Source organism: Entelurus aequoreus, linkage group LG14, assembly GCF_033978785.1.
Source record: "Entelurus aequoreus isolate RoL-2023_Sb linkage group LG14, RoL_Eaeq_v1.1, whole genome shotgun sequence".
Taxonomy (NCBI): Eukaryota; Metazoa; Chordata; class Actinopteri; order Syngnathiformes; family Syngnathidae; genus Entelurus; species Entelurus aequoreus.
This window is the reverse complement of record NC_084744.1, coordinates 49,374,748-49,392,870: the sequence shown is the minus strand read 5'-3', so window position 1 is coordinate 49,392,870 and position 18,123 is coordinate 49,374,748. Positions and strand designations below refer to the sequence as shown.

The 18,123-nt window shown below is 40.6% G+C and overlaps 2 protein-coding genes and 1 long non-coding RNA gene across 3 annotated transcripts in view; 2 read left to right on the top strand and 1 right to left on the bottom strand.

Annotated features, from left to right (window-relative positions):
- Nucleotides 1–4,304, top strand: part of LOC133664982 (solute carrier family 22 member 4-like) — a 33,161-nt gene extending 28,857 nt beyond the window's left edge. Inside the window, exons 10-12 of the mRNA XM_062070099.1 lie at nt 1,874–2,056; nt 3,844–3,979; nt 4,080–4,304. Of these exons, the coding sequence (XP_061926083.1) occupies nt 1,874–2,056; nt 3,844–3,979; nt 4,080–4,152 (392 nt within the window). The 3' untranslated portion in view covers nt 4,153–4,304. The remainder of the gene's footprint in view (nt 1–1,873; nt 2,057–3,843; nt 3,980–4,079) is intronic.
- Nucleotides 1–17,698, bottom strand: part of LOC133664988 (uncharacterized) — a 21,266-nt gene extending 3,568 nt beyond the window's left edge. The window contains exons 1-2 of the long non-coding RNA XR_009828666.1: nt 17,566–17,698; nt 3,829–4,002 (exon numbers count right to left, since the gene is read on the bottom strand). This is a non-coding gene — a long non-coding RNA (uncharacterized LOC133664988). The remainder of the gene's footprint in view (nt 1–3,828; nt 4,003–17,565) is intronic.
- LOC133664983 (solute carrier family 22 member 4-like) overlaps nt 9,129–18,123 on the top strand; it is a 34,958-nt gene continuing 25,963 nt past the window's right edge. Inside the window, exons 1-3 of the mRNA XM_062070100.1 lie at nt 9,129–9,335; nt 13,288–13,470; nt 17,589–17,692. Of these exons, the coding sequence (XP_061926084.1) occupies nt 9,129–9,335; nt 13,288–13,470; nt 17,589–17,692 (494 nt within the window). The remainder of the gene's footprint in view (nt 9,336–13,287; nt 13,471–17,588; nt 17,693–18,123) is intronic.

The window sequence follows — 18,123 nt, the reverse complement described above, 5'->3', positions numbered from 1 at the left end:
TAAAAAATTTATTTAAATTTTATTTGTGGCGGACGTAATTCATTCGTGGCGGGCCGCCACAAATAAATGAATGTGTGGGAAACACTGATATACACACACATATATATATATATATATATATATATATATATATATATATATATATATATATATATATATATATATATATATATATATATATATATATATATATATATATATATATATATATATATATATATATATATATGTATACATATAAACACATATATACATATATATATATATGTACATATATACATATATATATATATATATATATATATATATATATATATATATATATATATGTACATATATACATATATATATATATATATATATATATATATATATATATATGTATATATGTACATATATACATATATATATATATATATATATATATATATATATATATATATATATATATATATATATATATATATATATATATATATATATATATATACTAGGGCTGTGAATCTTTGGGTGTCCCACGATTCGATTCAATATTGATTCTTGGGGTCACGATTCGATTCAAAATCGATTTTTTTTTCAATTCAACACGATTCTCGATTCAAAAACTATTTTTTCCCGATTCAAAAGGATTCTCTATTCATTCAATACATAGGATGTCAGCAGGATCTACCCCAGTCTGCTGACATGCAAGCAGAGTAGTAGATGTTTGTAAAAAGCTTTTATAATTGTAAAGGACAATGTTTTATCAACTGATTGCAATAATGTAAATTTGTTTTAACTATTAAATGAACCAAAAATATGACTTATTTGATCTTTGTGACAATATTGGACACAGTGTGTTGTCGAGCTTATGAGATGCGATGCAAGTGTAAGCCACTGTGACACTATTGTTCTTTTATTTTATTTTTTTTATAAATGTCTAATGATAATGTCAATGAGGGATTTTTAATCACTGCTATGTTGAAATTGTAACTAATATTGATACTGGTGTTGATAATATTCATTTTTGTTTCACTACTTTTGGTTTGTTCTGTGTCGTGTTTGTGTCTCCTCTCAATTGCTCTGTTTATTGCCGTTCTGAGTGTTGCTGGGTCGGGTTTGGTTTTGGAATTGGATTGCATTGTTATGGTATTGCTGTGTATTGTTTTGTTGGATTGATTAATAAAAAATAAAAAAAATAAATAAATACAAAAAAAAATAAAAGTTGATTTTTTAAAAATGAGAATCGATTCTGAATCGCACAATGTGAGAATTGCAATTCCAGTTGATTTTTTTCCCACACCCCAAATATATATATATATATATATATATATATATATATATATATATATATATATATATATATATATATATATATATATATATATATATATATATATATATATATGTATGTACACACACACACACACACACACACACACACACACACACACACACACACACACACACACACACACACACACACACACACACACACACACACACACACACACACACACACACACACACACACACACACACACACACACACACACACACACACACACACACACACACACACACAGTATATAGCGTTCATGAAGCTTTGACAGAAACCAACAGCACCCCCTGTGGTCATAATGTGCAAGTCATAGCATCTTTCATATTGCTGCACATCCATTCATCCTGCCCTTGTTTGTCTCAGGGCATTCAATCAAACGCAACTAGACTGTTTGGTTTGTCTTAGAAAACGTTGCGTCTCTCATCTGAGTAGACTTCATCAGTTCATGCTCATAGACTTAGACTGGTCAGATCTGGTCCACAACTGAGATGCCAATGACCTGGATGAATGAGAACATTCATAGACATGCCCTTGTTTGTTTTTTTCTTGTAGGTTATTCCAGCCTGTCTTTCCTGTTGGAAATGGTGGGCAAGTACGCCATCACCACGGGTTTCGGCCTGATGTTCGCCTACACCACCGAGCTTTACCCGACGGCGCTGCGGAATACGGCGACCGGAATATGCAACACGGTGGCACAGATAGGCAGCTGCATCACGCCTTACCTGCTGGAGCTGAGTTGAGTCCGACCTTTTCGATTCGACAAGAAACAAGATATCATTTCCAAAATACATGCACACAAAAGGAATGATGACAATGAATTTTCCACTAATTGACGTTGGAAAAATGTTATATGTACAAACCCCAATACCAGTGAAGTTGGCACGTTGTGTAAATGGTAAATAAAAACAAAATAAAATGATTCGCAAATCCTTTTCAACTTATATTCAATTGAATAGACTGCAAAGACAAGATACTTAACGTTCGAACTGAGACACTTAGTAATATTAGCTAATTTTGAATTTGATGCCTGCAACATGTTTTAAAAAATCTGGCACAAGTGGCAAAAAAGACTGAGAAAGTTGAGGAGTGCTCATCAAACACTTATTTGGAACATCCCACAGGTGAACAGGCTAATTGGGAACAGGTGGGTGCCATGATTGAGTATAAAAGCAGCTTCCATGAAATGCTCAGTCATTCACAAACAAGGATGGGGCGAGGGTCACCACTTTGTGAACAAATGCATCAGCAAATTGTTGAACAGTTTAAGAACAACATTTCTCGAAGAGCTATTGTAAGGGATTTAGGGATTTCACCATCTACGGCCCGTAATATCATCAAAAGGTTCAGACAATCTGGAGAAATCACTGCACTTAAGCGATGATATCACAGACATTCGATCCCTCAGGCGGTACTGCATCAAAAAGCAACATCAATGTGTAAAGGATATCACCACATGGGCTAAGGAACACTTCAGAAAACCACTGTCAGTAAAAACAGTTGGTCGCTACATCTGTAAGTGCAAGTTAAAACTCTACTATGCAAAGCGAAAGCCATTTATCAACAACACCCAGAAACGCAGCCGGCTTCGCTGGGCCCGAGCCCATCTAAGATGGACTGATGCAAAGTGGAAACGTGTTCTGTGGTCTGACGAGTCCACATTTCAAATTGTTTTTTGAAACTGTGGACATCGTGTCCTCCGGAACAAAGAAGAACAGAACCAATCCGGATTGTTATAGGGGCAAAGTTCAAAAGCCAGCTTCTGTGACGGTATGGGGGTGTATTAGTGCCCAAGGCATGGGTAACTTACACATGTGTGAAGGCACCATTAATGCTGAAAGGTACATACAGGTTTTGGAGCAACATATGCTGCCATCCAAGCAACGTTGTCATGGACGCCCCTGCTTATTTCAGCAAGACAATGCTAAGCCACTTGTTACAACAGCATGGATTCATAGTAAAAGAGTGCGGGTACTAGACTGGCCCGCCTGTGGTCCAGACTTGTCTCCCATTGAAAATGTGTGGCACAATATGAAGCCTAAAATACCACAACAGAGACCCCCGGACTGTTGAACAACTTAAGCTGTACATCAAGCAAGAATGGGAAAGAATTCCACTTCAAAAATTGGTCTCCTCAGTTCCCAAACCTTTACTGAGTATCGTTAAAAGGAAATGCTATGCAACACAGTGGTAAAAATGCCCCTGTGCCAACTTTTTTGCAAAGTGTTGCTGCCATTAAATTCCAAGTTAATGATTATTTGCCAAAAAAAAAATAAGTTTCTCAGTTCGAACATTAAATATCTTGTCTTTGCAGTCTATTCAATTGAATATAAGTTGAAAAGGATTTGCAAATCATTGTATTCTGTTTTTATTTACAATTTACACAAAGCGCCAACTTCACTGGTATTGTATTATGCTGGTCATAAATAGAAATAATCTGTTCTAGGGTCAAGCTGAGATCATCATAATGATAAAATAAGTTTATCAGAGGTAAAAAATATAAATGTCACCTCTCGTCAACACAGGGTCCTACGCCAAGTTTCTTCCGTACATCGTCTTGGGAAGTTTGGCGGTTTTGGCCGCCCTCGCCACCATTCTCCTTCCTGAGAGTTTTGGGCGACCTCTTCCTGACAGCATGCAGGACATACGCAAGAGGGAACGGTACGTCGCCCTCACGTGTTTTCCTGGAAAAGGAAGTACATGTAAATCGTTATTTGCATATTTAAATCATGCTAAAGTACACGGTTGTGTTTTCCCGCAGCATCAAGTGCCCCTGCATGCCGCAAGCTGAGTCTCCTGTGACTGTGGTACTTATGGACAATGCCAAAGCATGAAATGTAACGTACACACTACTGTAGGGGTGTAACGGTACGCCATCAAAACGCCTGCGTTAATTTTTTGCGACAGTCACAACAAGCATAGCAAGCAAGCAAAATAGAAAACTGCATAGCTTTTGTGCAAACTTTTTTTTTTTTAAAGCAAACCAATAAACTGCAAACAGCTGCTAGGTAATTTTACAATAAACAAAATCTTGTGAAATTTAAAACATTTTTCGTCATATACCGCATTTTCGCACTGGATTATAAGGCGCACTGCTGATTAATGGTCTATGTTCGATCTTTTTTCATATATAAGGCGCACCAGATTATAGGGCGCATTAAAGGAGTCATATTATTATTATTTGTTTTCTAAATGTAAAACACTTCCTTGTGGTCCACATAACATATGTTATGTGGACCACAAGGAGTCCTTCGTAATATCATCAGACTCACTTGAGTGACTCAGCTCGCGTCTCCCACGCTTCTTTTTTGTCATGTTATAATAGTATTGTGGTGGATGGTCCGAATCTTAAACGGCAACAAAAGTGAATTTAGTACAAAAGTTTTATTTACCCATAATCAAAAAGTACAAAGTTGGATTGAATTGCCCATGCAAACAGACAACGTCCTCCGGAGGAGTTGGATGAGACGAGACTCATGCAAATCACACACAGCCCTTGTCACTTGGCCATTTTATCGGTTTTCCTCATGCGTCAAAGTCTTGTTGTTTTGGACCTGTTTGTTCTGCAACATCCTTGAATCCCTTAGTCATAATAAACAATCAAAACATTTTGTAGAATGGTCAGACCGACCATATATTCAACTTTCACCCACCTATGGTCCTTCAATGGTTCAGAATAGAAAAGAAAGAAACGAGCAGACATTCTTGACAGACACAGAATCTAGGTTCAAAGGTCAGAAATTCCACTACAAACCCCCCTCCAGGGTTCTAGAACCCTGGACCATACCAATATATGATTCCAAATCTGAAATAGATTCTTCAGCGTGGGATTCCAGTCTTGTATTAATTTAAAAGCACATAGTTTCAGGCGTTTAATCGGCTCATTTTGGGATGATTGGCCTAGCTCTCCTCTCAGAGACTTCTGATCGCAGCCATCTTGATCTAGATATCTCTATTATCTGTATGTCATTTGATTTTGATATTATTTTTTTTTTATCTTGATGGATTGAAAATTAACACCAATGAGTTGACTGATGAACATTATCACATAATTTATTCAGAAAGTTTAAATCACGACAAATAGAGATAGAATACTATTAACTGCAACATGTAAGTGTAAAAAAACAACAACATTATGATTTGTACATTTTCAGAATTTTTAAAACAAAGAAAATCTGAATTTGTCTTTGTTTTTAAGTCATCATGTCGTGATTTTACCAGTCCGGCCCACTTGGGAGTAGATTTTTCTCCATGTGGCCCCCTGATCTAAAATGAGTTCAACACCCCTAAGTTAAAGTGAAGTGGTAATTGTTTTTTGGCAACACTTAGTGGCCACAATATTTTATTAAGCCCATGACGGAGTAAGTGGAGGGATGCGGACACATTTGTTACTGGATACAATTTTAATACGCTGCGGTCTTGGAGAGTTAGTATGTGTATTTCTTATTATTATTTGATGCTCTTTTAAATTGACAAATGTGTTTTTATTGTTGTGGAGGGGGGCGTGGTCTGTGGGCCTGCAGCGGAATGGGGTGGGCCAGGACCGGCCTCAAAGTCAGCGACAGGTGCCTAGATGGCCCACATGGGCCTTATTATCTAATCACCTGTCGCTCTGTATAAGCAGCAACCGGGAGGAGAGACGTGGTGGAAGCTGGAGTAAGAGCACGAGAGCACGGTCTTATAGAAAAAGAGAGACCAACAGACAACTGCTGAAAAGCAACTTGAGGGCATTATCACAAAATAAACTGCATTGTAACACTGAACTGGGGTCTCATGTCGGTGATTGGTGGTCAGAAGAACCCACTGGGGGGCAACCTACACAATTGTTTAATTAGGGACACTAATTATGTACGTCTAGCTTGCGCTAATCCGATACTGATTTTGCTTGTATTGGACTGACATCAATATATCGGGACACTCCTAGTTATTAGTAGCAACATTTAAACTATTTTTCACTACATTGTCTTTTTGCTCTTTTTTCTTGCATTCTTATTGTTTCGTTTGATTTATTGCAACAGTATGCTGCAGGCCAGTGAAGTGAATTAATTAACTCATTATGTTCTACATATGGTGAATGTTCATATTCATCTTGGAGAAAGCAAACCACCAAGTTTAATTAAAATAGTGGTATTTCAGTTTGAGCACAGAATAAGATAAGGCCCCTTAGTTTGGCCATTTTGAGCGTTTAATTGACCCCACAAATGTGATGCTCCAGAAACTCAATCTGCTCAAAGGAAGGTCAGTTTTGTAACTTCTGTAACGAGCTAAACTGTTTTCAGATGTGTGAACATGATTGCACAAGGGTTTTCTAATCATCAATTAGCCTTCTGAGCCAATGAGCAAACACATTGTACCATTAAAACACTGGAGTGATAGTTGCTGGAAATGGGCCTCTATACACCTATGTAGATATTGCACCAAAAACCAGACATTTGCAGCTAGAATAGTCATTTACCACATTAGCAATGTATAGAGTGTATTTCTTTAAAGTTAATACTAGTTTAAAGTTATCTTCATTGAAAAGTACAGTGCTTTTCCTTCAAAAATAAGGACATTCAATGTAACCCCAAACTTTTGAACGGTAGTGTATATATGTATGAAATACTTGACTTTCAGTGAATTCTAGCTATATATATATATATATATATATATATATATATATATATATATATATATATATATATATATATATATATATATATATATATATATATATATATATATATATATATATATATATATATATATATATATATATATATATTTATTTTATTATACATATAAATAAAATAAATACTTGAATTTCAGTGTTCCGTAGGCTTTCCAGTAGATGGCAGCATTGTCCTGTTTAACTTCATTTCGGCCACCGTGTTCAATGGAGAAGTCTGTTCTACAAAATGTACAGGCAACATAATTACATACCCCTTCCCCTTCGAACTGTCCTGGATGAACTGAAACTTTTGTTTCCATTCGTTTTGGAACTTGCAAGCGTATTTCTTCATCTTGCTCGGCGTCGCCATGTCTGTAACTTCCTCATTCTTCTGCTTCGTCTCCTTGTTGTGTGCGCAGTTGTACACTCTACTCTCTAAAAGCCGTAGATGTTACGACGTCATTGGGCAGGCAAGCTGTTTATATTGTGGGAAAGCGGACGTGAGAACAGGCTGTCCCCACTCAGGTCCGCATTGAGGTGGAGGGGGCGTGGCCTCCAGCTCCGGCTGGATACCGGGAGTTTGTCAGGAGAAAATTTCTGCCGGGAGGTTATCGGGAGAGGCGCTGAATACCGGGAGTCTCCCGGTAAAACCGGGAGGGTTGGCAAGTATGCTCTTGAGGCAATATCAAATTAACACTAGAGCTGGCCTGCCAATTATATACGGCGACGGTCCCGCGGTAACACCACATTCACCGCTATTTCTCATACTTGCCAACTCTCCCGGGAGACTCACAAATTTCAGTGCCCCTCCCGAAAATCTTCACGTCCGCTTTTCATCCAGTCCAACAAGTGCTGGCCCAGTCACATAAAAAGTGCGGCTTCTGCACGCACACACAAGTGAATGCAATGCATACTTGTCAACAGCGATACAGGTTACACTGAGGGTGACCGTATAAACAACTTTAACACGGTTACAAATATGCGCCACACTGTAAACCCACACCAAACAAGAATGACAAACACATTTCGGGAGAACATCCACACTGTAACACAACATAAACACAACAGAACAAATACCCAGAACCCTTTGCAGCACTAACTCTTCCGGAACACTACAAGGTGTGTGTGTGTGTGTGTGTGGGTGGAGGGCGGGGTTTGGTGGTAGCGGGGGGTGTATTTTGTAGCGTCCCGGAAGAGTGTAACCTGTATCGCTGTTGATCATGTATGCGTTGCATTCACGTGTGTGTGCGTACAGAAGTCGCACATATCTTGTGACTGGGCTGGCACGTTGTTAGAATGGATGAAAAGCGGACGTGACGACAGCTCGTAGAGGACGTTAAAGGCAGTGCCTTTAAGGCACGCCCCCAAGACTGTGGTCCGGGTGGACTACGAGATATAATGACTGATGAACACCTTCGTTCGATAATGAAGGTTGCCTCAGCTCAAAGCCTGAGCCCTGACATTAATGAACTAGCATCCAAGAAACGATGCCAGGTATCTGGCTTGGGCACATCAGATTAGATCAGTGTGTTGCAAACTGAGCAGTTTAAAGTCATGAACGGTTGGTTTATTCATTGTTATTTTATTTTCAAATTTATTAGCCTGTGGAAAAAGTTAATGTTGATATTTACCTCAGAAGGCTGCAAATAGAAAAGAGGCATTCAATTTTTGTTTAAATTGTATTTGATATGCCATTGATATTTTTTAATTATTATTATTATTATTTGAAACTCGATTTTGCATGTCACTATAAAGTTATATAAGCCTTGCTTGTTCAATATTTAATGCAAAACTTGTTTGGGTCCCTATTAAAAGGTTTATTTGTTCAACCTTGGCCCGCGGCTTTATTCAGTTTTAAATTTTGGCCCACTCTGTATTTGAGTTTGACACCCCTGCTATAAGATGATGAAATGACACACACTGGTGAGCGTACCTGAACGCCTCACAGGCACGCGCGGCAGGAAGAAGCTTCTTTTTGATCTTTGCGTACTCCTCCAATGCTTTGAATTAGGTTGGGCACTTATAGAGATGGCATTTTCAAGCAGGTTTTGGGTCATGTGGGTGACAACAGGGCGGTGGCTGCTTTTTACGCAAACTGCAGTTTAAAGATGGAGTAAAGTCTTTTTTGAGTGAAAATCTTCCTTTCCGGAGTGGGACAGCATGAGGAGTTACCCACAATGCATCGCCTTTCTGGGACAGTTCGGACGCTTCCAGCAGATTGTTTTCTTCCTGCTATGCATCAGCATCGTGCCCAACGGCTTCGGCGCCTTCACGCTGATCTTCGTGGCGGACACGCCGAGTCACCACTGCCGGGTTCCGGACGTCAACCTCACCGAGGACTGGCGCGGCGCTATCATCCCGGTCCGGGTGAGTCCAAATGAGCCAACCGTCAAGCCACAAATCGTCAGTAATTGATTGATTGATTGAAACTTGTATTAGTAGATTGCACAGTTCAGTAACTCATTCTCTTTCTATACCACATCAATGTGGAATGCACTCCCAACAGGTGTAAAAGAAAGTGCATCTCTATCCTCCTTCAAAACCGCAATAAAAGTACACCTCCAGGCAACTTCAACCCTAAACTAACACCCTCCCCGGATTGTTAATAATCAAATGTAAATAATCAAATGTAGATACTTTTTCTTATGCTTTCTGATATATCTGATATATCTCTCTATGCCCACTACTTGCTGTACATATCCTACCAAGTCAGACCTACACTGTTTCAACGTTCATTTCTCTGTTCTCAATTGTTGATGACTAAAGTAACGATAACAACCAAACCTGCTCCACGCCCCCACCTCGGCTCCTCAGACCATCTATCCGTGATGTTAATTCCTGCATACAAGCCCCTGCTGATCAGGAAGCAAGCTACAGTGAAGCAGGTGAGGACCTGGCCAGAGGGAGCAATGGAAGCATTACAAGACTGCTTCGAAACCACAGACTGGGACATGTTCAAGGCAGCCGCCACCGATAATCATCACACGTGTGGAGGAGTATGCAGAGTCTGTGTCCGCATACATTCAGAAGTGCATGGAGGATGTCAGTGTGATCAAGAACATCCCCACACGGGCCAACGAGAAACCCTGGATGAACAGTGAGGTACGTGCAATGCCGAAGGCTCGGAACAAGGCTTTTAAGTCTGGCGACATGGTAGCATTAAAAACAGCCAGAGCTAACCTGAACCGTGCCATTAAGATTGCAAAGCGTGCTCACAGTCAGAAAGTGCAGGACTACTTCGAGAACCCCACAAACACTAGACGAATGTGGCAGGGCATACAGGTCATCACGGACTATAAAGCTGCCCCCTGTCCCTGTGACAACAGTATCAGCTTCCTAAATTACCTTAACTACTTTGCGAGGTTTGAGGCACTTAACACATCTCCAGCGAGAAAATCCATCCCTCGCCCTGATGAGCAGCCGCTCAACCTGGACATACCGGATGTCCGGAAAACCCTGAGGAGAGTGAGCCCCCGGAAAGCACCGGGACCTGATGACATTCCAGGCAAGGTGCTTAAGGGATGTGCAGACCAGCTGGCTGGGGTTCTCACAGACATCTTCAACATCTCGCTGACCCAGGTTGTGGTACCATCATTTTTTAAGACAGCCACAATCATTCCAGTGCCTAAAACCCCCACAATCTCCTCCCTCAATGATTATCACCTTGTTGCACTCACCCCATCATAATGAAGTGCTTTGAGAGGCTGGTAAAGGAATATATTGTCCTCACATTCGACCCATACCAGTTTGCTTATCGCCCTAACCGCTCCACAGAGGACGCCATCTCCTCTGCACTCCACTTGAGCTTAGAACATCTGGAAGGAAAGGACACACACGTGCAGATGTTGTTTCTATACCTCAGCTCAGCATTCAACACCATCATCCCACAGCACTTGGTGAGCAAACTGGCCCCCCTTGGATTCAGTACCCCCCAATGCAACTGGCTACTTGACTTCCTCACAGACAGACCCCAATCTGTGAGAGTGGGCAACAACACCTCCAGTGCCATCTCCCTGAGCACCGGCTCCCCCCAGGGCTGCGTCCTGAGTCCGCTGCTGTTCACGTTGATGACCCATGACTGCTGCGCCAGGTCCACTACTAACCACATTGTGAAGTATGCGGACGACACGACAGTAGTGGGCCTCATCCGTGACAACAACGACATGGACTACAGGGAAGAGGTGAAACATCTGGTTGACTGGTACAGAAACAACAACCTGGTCCTGAATGTCGACAAGACCAAGGAGATCATTGTTGACTTCAGGAAGCACCAGTCCAGCCACGCTCCATTCTTCATCAACGGCACAGCAGTGGAGATGGTAAGCAGCACCAAGTTCCTGGGGGTGCAGATAACTGACAATATAACCTGGTCCCTACACACTGGAGCTCTTGTATAAAGAGCTCAGCAGCGCATGCACTTTTTGCGTCGGATGAAAAGAGCACAGCTCCCTCCCCCGGTTCTCACCACATTCTACAGAGGCACTATAGAGAGCCTACTGACCAACAGGATCTCTGTCTGGACTGGAGCCTGCAGTGCCTCAGACTGGAAGTCTCTCCAGAGAGTGGTGAGGACGGCGGAAAAGATCATCAGGACTCCTCTTCCTCCTATCCAGGAGATCGCAAAAAGCCGCTGCCTGACAGGGCTCAGAAAATCTGCAAAGATTCATCCCTCCCCCACCAAGGACTGTTTTCACTGCTGGACTCTAGAAAGAGGTTCCGCAGCCTCCGAAGCAGAACCTTCAGGTTTTGTAACAGCTTCTTCCCTCAGGCCTTAAGACTCTTGAACGCATCATAATTATCCCCTCAACTCCCCCCAAAATGGATTAACTCGCTGGAATAAAAAAGACAATATAACATACATCCATAAACGTGGATGCATGTGGAAAGTGCAATATATTTATCTGTACAGTAACCTATTTATTTATTTATATATGCACCTTATTGCTTTTTTATCCTGCACTACCATGAGCTAATGAAATGAAATTTCGTTTTTATCTGTACTGTAAAGTTCAAATTTGAATGACAATAAAAAGGAAGTCTAAGTCTAAGTCTAAGTCTAATTACACAAGGCGACTCGGTAAAGAATCTGGGTATTATCTTCGACCCAACTCTCTCGTTTGAGTCACACATTAAGAGTGTTACTAAAACGGCCTTCTTTCATCTCCGTAATATCGCTAAAAATTCGTTCCATTTTGTCCACTAGCGACGCTGAGATCATTCATGCGTTCGTTACGTCTCGTCTCGATTACTGTAACATATTATTTTCGGGTCTCCCAATGTCTAGCATTAAAAGATTACAGTTGGTACAAAATGCGGCTGCTAGACTTTTTACAAGAACAAGAAAGTTTGATCATATTACGCCTATACTGGCTCACCTGCACTGGCTTCCTGTGCACTTAAGATGTGACTTTAAGGTTTTACTACTTACGTATAAAATATTACACAGTCTAGCTCCAGCCTATCTTGCCGATTGTATTGTACCATATGTCCCGGCGAGAAATCTGCGTTCAAAGAACTCCGGCTCATTAGTGATTCCCAGAGCCCAAAAAAAATCTGCGGGCTATAGAGCGTTTTCTATTTGGGCTCCAGTACTATGGAATGCTCTCCCGGTAACAGTTAGAGATGCTACCTCAGTAGAAGCATTTAAGTCCCATCTTAAAACTCATTTGTATACTCTAGCCTTTAAATAGACCCCTTTTTAGACCAGTTGATCTGCCGTTTCTTTTCTTTTCTCCTCTGCCCCACTCTGTCTTGTGGAGAGGGGGGGGGACACAGGTCCGGTGGCCATGGATGAAGTGCTGGCTGTCCAGAGTCGGGACCCGGGGTGGACCGCTCGCCTGTGCATCGGTTGGGGACATCTCTGCGCTGCTGACCCGTCTCCGCTCGGGACGGTCTCCTGCTGGCCCCACTATGGACTAGACTCTCACTATTATGTTAGATCCACTATGGACTGGACTCTCACTAATATGTTAGATCCACTATGGACTGGACTTTCACAATATTATGTCAGCCACACTCGACATCCATTGCTTTCGGTGTCCCCTAGAGGGGGGGAGGGGGGGGGTTTACCCACATATGCGGTCCTCTCCAAGGTTTCTCATAGTCATTCACATCGACGTCCCACTGGGGTGAGTTTTCCTTGCCCTTATGTGGGCTCTGTACCGCAGATGTCGTTGTGGTTTGTGCAGCCCTTTGAGACACTTGTGATTTAGGGCTATATAAATAAACATTGATTGATTGATTGATGTTTCTGCATTTCTAGTCAACTATATACAGAAGTTAAACCAGCATGCTAACCTAGTCTCCGTGTGGCATGCAGCTGGTCGACGGCAAGCCGCAGCGCAGCAGCTGCAGCCGGTACCGCCTGGATGTGGTACGGAACCTTTCGGATCTGGGATACAGTCCGGATCAGGACGTAAACCTCACCACCCTAGAGGAGGAGACGTGTAAGGACGGCTGGATCTATAGCAAGGACATCTACCAGTCCACCATTGTCACTGAGGTGAGTGGTGTCTCCTCCAACTTTTACAAAACAAGTAAAGCTGGTCCTGGGTCCAAGGCTGATTGGTAAGGAGTACGGAGGCGAAAGGGTCAGCTATGTTGTTTTTTTAACAGCTCCTACAAAGATGCACTGCTTCTATGTTTTGTCTTATTGCTACCAAAATTAAATCATGTATGCTTTACAGACGGGCGGAGCTCAACTGTGAATATTTTTGGTGTCCAGCTTGATAGACTCGCCAGAAAATGTGGCATCTGTTGCTCATTAAACTGCCATATCATAAAAAAACAGTGTGAAAGAGGACCTATGATGACTTGAATCTACGTTAAAAACACATATTTGCGGTCTAGATCAGGTGTTCTCAACCTTTTGGACCTCGGGGCCCAACTTTTTCACGAGAGGGGCCCAAGGCCCATTCAAATATTAACATAAATGTATCATCTTACTCTTGATTTGAATCATATTCAATAATTATATCTAACCTACTTACAGTTTAACACGGGGGTCAGCTCTTTAGGGCTCCCTGGAGCTTTTTCGAAGATGTGTAAAAATTTAAAATATAATATAAATATATTTTTTCTTTTAATATGGCTTCTGTAAGAGGACAAACATGACACAAACCTTCCTAATTGTTTGAAATCCCATTATTTATAAAACATGCTTCACTGATGACAGGATTTGGCGAGCACCGTTTTGTCCCACAAATTTCAGCGATCCTTGAACTCATCGTAGTTTGTTTACATGTACAACTTTCGCCGATGCTGTCACGGAAAGACGTGTTTTATGCCACTCCTTTGTCTCATTTTGTCCACCAAACGTTTATTCTGTGCGGGAATGCGCAAAAGGTTAGCTTTGTTGGTGTTATTGACTTGTTGGAGTGCTAATCAGGCATATTTGGTCAGTGCATGACAGCAAGCTAATCGATGCTAACATGCTATTTAGGCTTGCTGTATGTACATATTGCATCATTATGCCTCGTATGTAGGTGTATGTGAGTTCATTTAATTTTACTTCTGTCCTCTGTGTATTTAATTTATATTTGCATGTCTCATGACACTTTATCTGTATGTAATATTGGCTGCATTTCTGATAGTTTGTGTGGCATGTTGTTCCAGACCACAGCAAACGTTACCCAGCTCGCAAAGATTGTAATAAATCTATCCGAAGTAGACGGCCTGCCGTTTCCTTTAACTTGGACACACACATCTATAACTTTGGCCATTCTGAGCCAGTCATTTCCAGAAGTTCTCATCCTGCGAGAAGCCTCAGTTTTAAAAATAATTTCCAATGTTGCAAAAATGTGTAGAATAAAAATTAAAATACAACATTTCTGTCAACGAAGAGTTGCGTCAGCCTTTCATAGTAGGCTGATATAGCTAATATAGACACTTACATCATGTGTTGTCCTCGTTACAACACTTATATACTTATATTATTTAAAGTCATTTTGATACTACGCTGATATAGCTAATATAGACACATCATGTGTTGTCTTCTATAACACTTATACAAGACTTTTAAAGTAAATTTGATAGCAGGCTGATATAACTAATATAGATACTTACATCATGTGTTGTCTTCATTATAACACTTAATTTTTTGCGGCTCCAGATAGATTTTTTTGGGGTATTTTTTTGGTCCAATATGGCTCTTTCAACATTTTGGGTTGCCGACCCTTGGTTTAAACAGGATAAATCTTATTAACAATATGTTAGCATGTGTTAATCATAACCAAGGCTTAGGTCAGGCTGATTACAAAATACATACTAATCAAATGTACTGCAAAAGAAGGTACTGATGAAAATAAGTTTACATACAGTTATGCCGTGCTAAAATAAATACATTCTAACTAAATTAATTGTAAACAAACGCTAATAGTTTAAATAAACTGTCTATAAAATTTAAGTGCGTCACCGCTTTTTAGTCATAATTTTTGCACTTAAGAAACTTCTCTATGACTTTAGCTCCAGACTTCTTCTGTTTGTTTGATATAGTCATTACTACCTCAAGTGGTGGAAAAGTGTATTACAACCAAGTACCGCTGCGGCCCATATGGACCACGGCTGAGAAACAAATGTTTTGGCGGCTCTCTAGGGGGCGCTCACGGCCCAACAATGGGTCCTACGGTTAAGAAACACTGTTCTAGATAATATGTATTGGAAATGCTTTGCTGTACATTTTGCTACACAGTCACTTCTACAACCGCTTTTTTGAGTCCGTCTGCCAGCTGTTTGATTCTGGAGGCGCTCCCAGATTGCAAATGAAATCACGCCCTGTCCTCGCAAAAAGGTTAATCATTTATCCTTTCAAAATGTACACTATTTAAACATATCAGGAAGTTGTCACCAATATTTCTTCCCCAGACACAGTCGAAAATAAACTTCATAAAGATGATATAGATTTACCCAGTCACAATATTAGGTACACCTCCACACTCTCCGATTGATGCAGACTCGGCATAAAAATAGCTGCATTTAGCAGCATTTATGTCACCGTATGTCGCACGTCAGTGTTGTTATGCACATGCCACGTTTAGATGAAAATAATACTTTATCCGATCTTTTGTGCGTTTTCTCATTGCTTGGAATGGAGCTTCTCCCCTCTGGATAAGAGCTTGTGTAGCGGCTGCGCACTCTTTCAACTGTTTTTCCCACTGTACCGCCTGTGGCACAAACCCAGGTCGCCGGCATGAGAGACAAGCACGCTGACTACCGAGCTAAAAGATCGGGCTGCCAACCCGATAGCCAGCATTGCTTTTGAGGTAACCAAGGAGTGAGGTTTACCAACGTACACATGGCCGAGCCGCACTGCTTGGCTTCGCTACACTCATCCCCCTAAACCCCTCTCTAATCCGGGTCACGGCACCACTGTAGTGGTTGTGTACTCTTTCGGCTGCGTTGTGTTTTTCCTACTTGTTCCACCCGGGGCCCAAACCCAAGTTGCTTGCATGAGAGGAAAGCACGCGGACTGCCGAGCTAAAAGGACAGGCTATCAACACGATAGCCCGTCGTCAGGGGGTGAGGTTCTTAGTAAGGTACCATATTTTTCGGGTTATAAGGCTCACTTAAAATCCTTTAATTTTCTCAAAAATTGACAATGCGCCTAATGTACGGAATAATTCTGGTTGTGCTTACCGACCTCAAAGCAATTTTATTTGGTACATGGTGTAATGATAAGTGTGACCAGTAGATGGCAGTCACACATAAGAGATATGTGTAGACTGCAATATGACGCCAGTAAACACCAAAACTTTAAATGTTCCATTGAAAATAAAGAACGTAACACACGGCACTCAAAAATCTGTCAAAAGGTTTTAGTATGACTTTGAAGCCTCACCGCTTGATGGATTGTGGGCCCATTTCGGCTAACTTAGTCAGAGATTACTATGGTGTGTGTATAAGAACCGCTAAATGGCACCCATTAGCAGACATTATTATCACAATATTATGCAAAACCAACTATTCTTACCTTCTGGTACCTGCTGATGTGTATTTGAGGTCTGCATAAATCCTGAAAATTTGCGCAAGTCCGCCACTGTAGTCCGTGCCAGTAAAACATAATCTATGCAACATTTTGACCAAGGAACCACCCTTACATGTTACGTAGACCAGTGGTCCCCAACCAACGGGCCGCGGACCGATTGGTACCGGGCCGCACAAGAAATTTAAAAAAATAAAATAAATAAAAAATATTTTTATTTTTTATTTTGTATTAAATCAAAATAAAAAGCACAATACATACATTATATATCAATATAGATTAATACAGTCTGCAGGGATACAGTCCGTAAGCACACATGATTGTATTTCTTTATGAAAAAAAAAAAAAAAAAAAAAAAAAAAATCACTGACGTAGACCACAAGGAAATATTTTAAATTTAGAAAAAAAAATCATAATATGACCCCTTTAATGCGCATTTTGTATAATCTGGTGCGCCCTATGGTCCAGAAAATACAGTCCACATGGTTCAGCCACATGGGATGGCCTCCGTTACACTTGCCTAATGTCCAAATAAGCGCTAAGTCCAAGTCAGAAAAGACTCAATTCACCATAGGTTCCCTTTTATATGTATTATCGTTTTCAAACTACGCACCTCACCTTGGATTATGTCCATCTTTCAGTTCGACCTGGTGTGCGACCAAAAGTGGAAGAAGCCGTTCACCACCACCATCTTTTTTGTGGGAGTCCTGATCGGATCCTTCTTCGCCGGACAGCTCTCAGACAAGTGCTGCAAACATTTCACTGTTTTACCAACTACTATACATAATGTACACTACGTAGTATCCAAATACACCATATATTCTCCAAGAATAGAGTACCCCAGGGCTCTATCCCGAGTCCGGCTCTGTTGTTACGCAGGTTGATTTACTGAATAATTTGAGGATTACATGATTGAACCGTTAGGAGTAATTAGGTAATTAAGATAAATAAGTAATTACAATGAAGTGTGTGTTTCACGGCATGATAAAAATATAATAAATCTACTGTATCTATGTATGCATGTATACATTAACATATACATTTTTTTTCATTTAAATAAAATACCAAAGTGAACAGATTTTCTGATATTTGTATTCCATCGGCAGTCATTCAGCGCACTGAAAAATCAAAGCTTGTGGGGGCTATATCGATATTTTTCATTTTTAAAACCAATAT